Source organism: Plecotus auritus (assembly GCF_963455305.1).
Source record: "Plecotus auritus genome assembly, chromosome: 4".
In the NCBI taxonomy this organism is placed as follows: domain Eukaryota; kingdom Metazoa; phylum Chordata; class Mammalia; order Chiroptera; family Vespertilionidae; genus Plecotus; species Plecotus auritus.
Window position 1 is genome coordinate 60,256,392 of NC_137775.1, and position 5,318 is coordinate 60,261,709.

Genomic DNA, 5,318 nt, shown 5'->3' on the forward strand with positions numbered 1-5,318 from the left:
TGTATACAGTATCGGGATTCTTGTTACAAACAATGGAGACTGGTTCTTTCAAGAAAAGAAAGGACATTGGATAGCTCAAAGGAGGTGTTAATCAAGCATTCAGTATGTCAGAAATGAGGGTGGCACTATGGATTTAAGCAGCAAGAGATCAAAACTTCCTTTATAGGAAGTTTCCAGTGAGCGACTTGGTTTCATTCACTTCTCCCAAACCATTTAAAGAAGGGCAGTTCCCCAAAGTGTGTGTGGGGGGTGGGCGAGGGGGGTGCTATGTGCTTTTATCAAGCTGACAAAACAAAGCCAGCAGTTTACTGTACATAGACAGCTGAGCTTTGAATGTCCATACATGTATTTTTTTCTCTAAAACCTATACTTCTTCCATAATTAATGTGATTATTAGTGCTTCTGATAGGAATAAAGTATTGCCACATGCTCATATTGGGCATGTAAAAGTTGGCTCTGAAAAATTACCATCAGAAATAGTTACAGAAGCAGGAAAGGTTTCATAAGCTAGAATTTATTTCTTTGAGTTCTGTTTTTGTTCCATATTTTGGTTCTTTAAGCTTATCTGTCACTACTTTTGCCAATTTAATCAGAAAAATTGCTATGAGTGGTTTGCGCATATATTAGGTGCTTGGCACATATTGTCTCATTTCAAAGGAAGAAAATTAATGGAGTTATATCTCTTTGGAGCCTAAAAACGTGTGAATGCTAATTATACTTATTGATGGTTTGCGGGAGATTGTATGGGAAATGCTACATGAAGTTGTTTTCAGTCCATGTAAGTCTTATTTCTTCCCTTTGTTTATAAGAAAAGCGTGAGGCTCCAGTCTGAATCCTAGCTACATCCCAGGCTAGGATGGGCAAACTGACGATTTGGCAAGGCAGGCCCAGGACAGAGCCTCTGAGGTGTGCCCTGAAACTCATTCTGAGCTAAGAGCATTGGTAGAACAGAGTGGACCCAGTCCCAAGTCTTCAAGGTCAGGAGACGCAGCTTAGTGCCTGGTCAGTCTATTCCGTTTGTCCTCACCCGGGCCCAAGGACATGGGTCTGCATCTTAGACATGGAGTGTACAACCAGAACGAACTGTTATAAAAAAATCCTGTAAGCTCCCCAGCACATGCAGCGTGACTGGCATCTAACAACATATGGCAATACAGGGAGTGAGGCATTCCACTCCAAGTTTCTAAATCTCAGCAACCAGCTTTGGCATTCTGAGGGACTGTGGCCTCAGTGGGGTGCCTGGGACCCAGCAGGAGAATGAAATGCTCCCCGAGAAAGGCAAAGAGACCATGAAAACCAGAGGCAGCTCAGGGTATCCTTTAACACAGAGACTCCCAGAAATTCTTGGGAAGGGCAGATACTTGGTAATGAAAAAGTTTGGCAAGTGCCAATTTAATAGGAGTTATTAAAATAAACTCTCATTTTGAAAAAGGCTGGTGAAGCCTGTGAAGCTTGGAATTTTCAGGAGATGACATTTGACTTTACACCAAAATGAAGAGCTCGATTTTTCCCCAGAAAGGTAATGGTCCACAGGCATCCACACAGGTCCTCTCAACACTCTTGCCCTGACATATGGGCAAAGATGGTCAGGATGCATCACCTGTGGAACACTATGTAGATAAGAAATCATATCTTTTTTTTTTTTGTGGTTAAGAACTGAACTAAGAATATTGTATCGTTCTCTTTAGCATCATTAATCAACTGATGCAAACAGCCAAAGAACACACGTCTTCTTCATTACTCTTGAGACTTCTGATTCCTCTGCCATTACAGATAGGATCCAGTTTTATTGAAAGGAAAATCTCAAAATTGGGGGTTTAAAATAAAGTAAGAAATGTAGTAAACATGCTTTGTCTTTGTTCTCATTTTAAACTTGATTTAGAATTCATCCCTAATAATGAAAGAAAGTGTGGTGTGCCATCTGTATACTAGCATCATGAAAGGGAGAGATGTTATTCTTATTTGTGAATTCAAAGCTGCAGTTGGACTATTGTCATTAACTATGGGCTTTGGACTCCTCTTTAATCAAGTCAGCTTCCCCAGTTAAATTGACTGCTTTTATTAAGTTACAATTAAATAGCTTCCAGTTAATACAAGAACATGGACATAACATCACGAGCGCACTGCCGTCAAGTTAAAAGGCCCATATAAAAATTCTGCAGCCAGATTTCTCACATGGACACTAAACAGCCACCAGCCTGTTTATTTTGGTTTTATTAACAGAGATACTGACTTGGTGAGATTACAAGCATAGGCCTTTTAATATTAGTAGCTTCCTAGGAATCTGAATTTTTGCTTTCAATGCCAAATAATATCTGGAAAACATGCTCACTTTTGTGTTTTTTTAGGAATTCTAAGAACTGGCCCAGATTCATGTGATAGTCATTCCTTAATCCGTAGTCACCATGGGCCTCAAGTAGTAATTCTTCAAAAGAATGGAAGAGTCTCAGATCCTCCCCATTTCCTTCGGTTTCGATACTTTCTGCATGCTTACAGGAAATGTGTTTCCAATTGGGATACCTGATCGTGTGCCAGAATTCCTCACATTGCTCTTTGAAGCCTTCCACACAGATTATACCAGGCTTTCCTGTCATACAAAATCCAGTCACATCTAACCTTTTCCCAGCATCCAAAATCTTCTTCCTTAGGTCCTGCTGGTATATGTGGTGGCTATAGATCCACATTCGGAGAAATATGTTCTTGACCGGCTTTGCTTCTATAGATGGTTCATAAACAAGCTTTCTGTTCAGGAAATAGGAGGCACTGTTGTCCTGTAACCACTGGATTGCTGCACATACACAGAGCTCACCTGGATCAAAAGTCCCTATGTAAGAAGTGAGACCTCTGTTGAGAAGTAGCTGCTGTTGTCTGTCAAGCTCAGATGACCGTCCAAACAGCTGCAGTGCTACATAGGGATAGCTGTGAGGCATGGTTACTTGCAAATCAATTTTCACCTTAAAATGGAAATCAAATAGGTTTAAGTACCATCAAATCACCTCAGCTAGTTTATCAGTAGCAACTGCATGATTTTATTAAGTATAATAGTTATCGCTACTATTGGCATCTGTGTGCCAGACACTGTACTAAGTACTTTACGCTATTCCTTCCATTTATACATTCATTTATCTCAGTATTTATCAAACACCTAACCATGTGCCAGGTACCCTATGCTAGAATAAAGAAGTGAAGACACCATTTCTACCCTGGTGAAGTCTAGAGCCTAGTGAAGGAGACAGACATTAAACAAATAATTATGCAGAGCCAAGTATTTAATTTCAGTGGTGAGAAGCATTACCATGGAAGAGTACAGGGACCTACGGAAATGCATAAACAGGGAATCCAGCCTGGGGAACCAAGACATCTCCTTGTGGGAATGGTAAAGGATGAGTAGGAAATAGCTAGAGGAGTGGCTCTCAAGTGCCTAGTCTACTTACTACCTGTGCTACGGTAATGCTGGAGATAAGCGGGTCAGAAGAAGGTAAATTCATTTTCAGTGTTTAGATTTCTATCTATTTGCTTTCTGTGTTAGGGTACCACCAAAGAAACAGCCATTCACTCCTTAAAAGCCAGTTTTGCTAAAGGCCACATTTATATTTGTGAAAATCACATATGTACAAGAGAACCCATACTATAATAGTTGGATTGGTAAAAAACTGGATGACTGAGAAGAATAATGGTAGTGAAATGTTTTTTAATAAAAAATAACAATACTAGGTATATTTGTTAAAAGGTGTGCAGCATGTTCATGTAAAATTCAGGATGTTTACTGAAGACAATTTACAGGGCACCCGTATTTTACGTATTTTGCTTTCAAACAATGAAAGGAAATAAATATCCTGTTTCCTCAAACTGAAAGCTCATGTTTCAAGTGTTTCCAATAAAAACGAGGCACCTGATAATGAAAACAACTCAAGGCACTTACCTTGGGCTCCTCAATCTGGAGTGTAATCACAAATTCAATTTTTGGTGGCAGCGCCTCCCTTGTGCCTTCCAAATATCTTTTTATGGTCGTCAGGGCATTTACATCTTCCAGTTTCACTTCTCCTTGGTTGGGAAACATAGACAATAGCATTTCCATCTCCAGCAGCTGGAGCTGCAGGCACTCTTTGACAGAAGCGGAGGACATGTTGCCTAGAAATCAACCTGCCAGGAAAACTGGAAAGGCCCAGGGACACTGGGTTTGTCAGTCAGCAATGCTGAGCGAAATTTCCCGACGTTCCCTTTGAGTGGAAGCAGTTTTGCAGGAACACTGCACACTGAGAGCTAGGGGTACAAACCGGGACACTTACACTTTTCTGCTTTATCTCCTGGATCCAAAATCTAGTATGCACAGCACCCCCAAGATACTTCTTTAGAATTCAGATTCCCAGTCCCTTCTCCCCACTCCCGCTTCCGATCTAGATCCGGGGATGTGGACTTTCAACAAGTGTTCCGAATTATTCCGTAGCAGGTGATTGGCAAACACCTGCGGATGCACAGCAAGCCTGGATTTTGGGAAAGGCAAGGGGCCCAGCTTGAATCCTCCCAGGTCTCTGGCGTGGGCGGAGCTGGACTCTGCGGTGTGGGAGCCCCGCAGTGCTGGGGGGTGGGGGGCCGGAGCTTTGGGTTCCCCGGCTCTGGGGTCTCGTGGGCCCAGCCACCACCAACGTCAGAAGTGGTCTCACCGCCTCAGCGCCCGCCCAGGGTCCCTCCCGGGTGGTCCTTTCCGCCTCTCCCGAGAGCCAGCCGGCCCCGGGCGGCGTCCTGAGAGCTCCGGACGATTCGGATCATTTGCCTCCGCCCCGAGGGGTCTAAGTTTAGCTGGGGGGGAATAGGGGGATCCTACAGTTACATAAATAAAATGAGGTTTAGTGTCAACCTGGTTGGAGATGGGGCAGGGCGGAGGCCCAAGAAGGCTTCCCGAATCACAAGGTTTGGGAGATGAACTCCGAGCATGGAGAAGCGGATGCAGGTGATCAGGTGATCGAGGCCACCTTGTCAGAGGCCTCAAATCGGGGCTGGCATCCCCCATCCGGGACCCTAAGATTCCCAGCTTCCCACAACATGGGACCTACCCCCCCACCCACCCAAATTTGGAGGCGGGGCTGGGTATATTGTGGTCGCAGTGCTCGGAGGGCTCGCGACCCTTGGCCCCAAATCCCGGGCCACCGCAGAGGCCTCACCCTTCCTGGTCATTCAGTGGACAACAGCCCCAAGCCCGCTCCGACCCGGGAGCCGCAGTTCCTGCAGGCGCCAGCAGCTCGCGGGCGGCGGGCGGCGGGGCGGGGCCAGCGAGCCCTCCCCCGCCGTGATTGGCCGAGGGGCGTGGCGACGAGCCG

At 44.8% G+C, this 5,318-nt stretch overlaps 1 protein-coding gene across 5 annotated transcripts; it reads right to left on the reverse strand.

The window, feature by feature from the left end:
- Nucleotides 1–1,645: 1,645 nt before the first annotated feature.
- RWDD2A (RWD domain containing 2A) lies at nucleotides 1,646–5,279 on the reverse strand. Of its 5 annotated transcripts, none has more exons than XM_080666886.1 (4): nucleotides 5,163–5,255; nucleotides 4,290–4,484; nucleotides 3,923–4,155; nucleotides 1,652–2,954 (listed from the first exon to the last, which is right to left on the reverse strand). In XM_080666886.1, the coding sequence occupies exons 3-4, from the start codon at nucleotides 4,124–4,126 to the stop codon at nucleotides 2,277–2,279; spliced, it is 882 nt and encodes a 293-aa protein (XP_080523012.1). In that variant the 5' UTR covers nucleotides 4,127–4,155; nucleotides 4,290–4,484; nucleotides 5,163–5,255; the 3' UTR covers nucleotides 1,652–2,276. The 5 variants fall into 5 exon arrangements, with proteins under 5 accessions (XP_080523011.1, XP_080523012.1, XP_080523013.1 ...); XM_080666887.1 differs by having other exon boundaries at nucleotides 4,290–4,465; nucleotides 5,163–5,213; XM_080666885.1 differs by lacking the exon at nucleotides 4,290–4,484 and having other exon boundaries at nucleotides 1,646–2,954; nucleotides 5,163–5,279.
- Nucleotides 5,280–5,318: the final 39 nt, after the last annotated feature.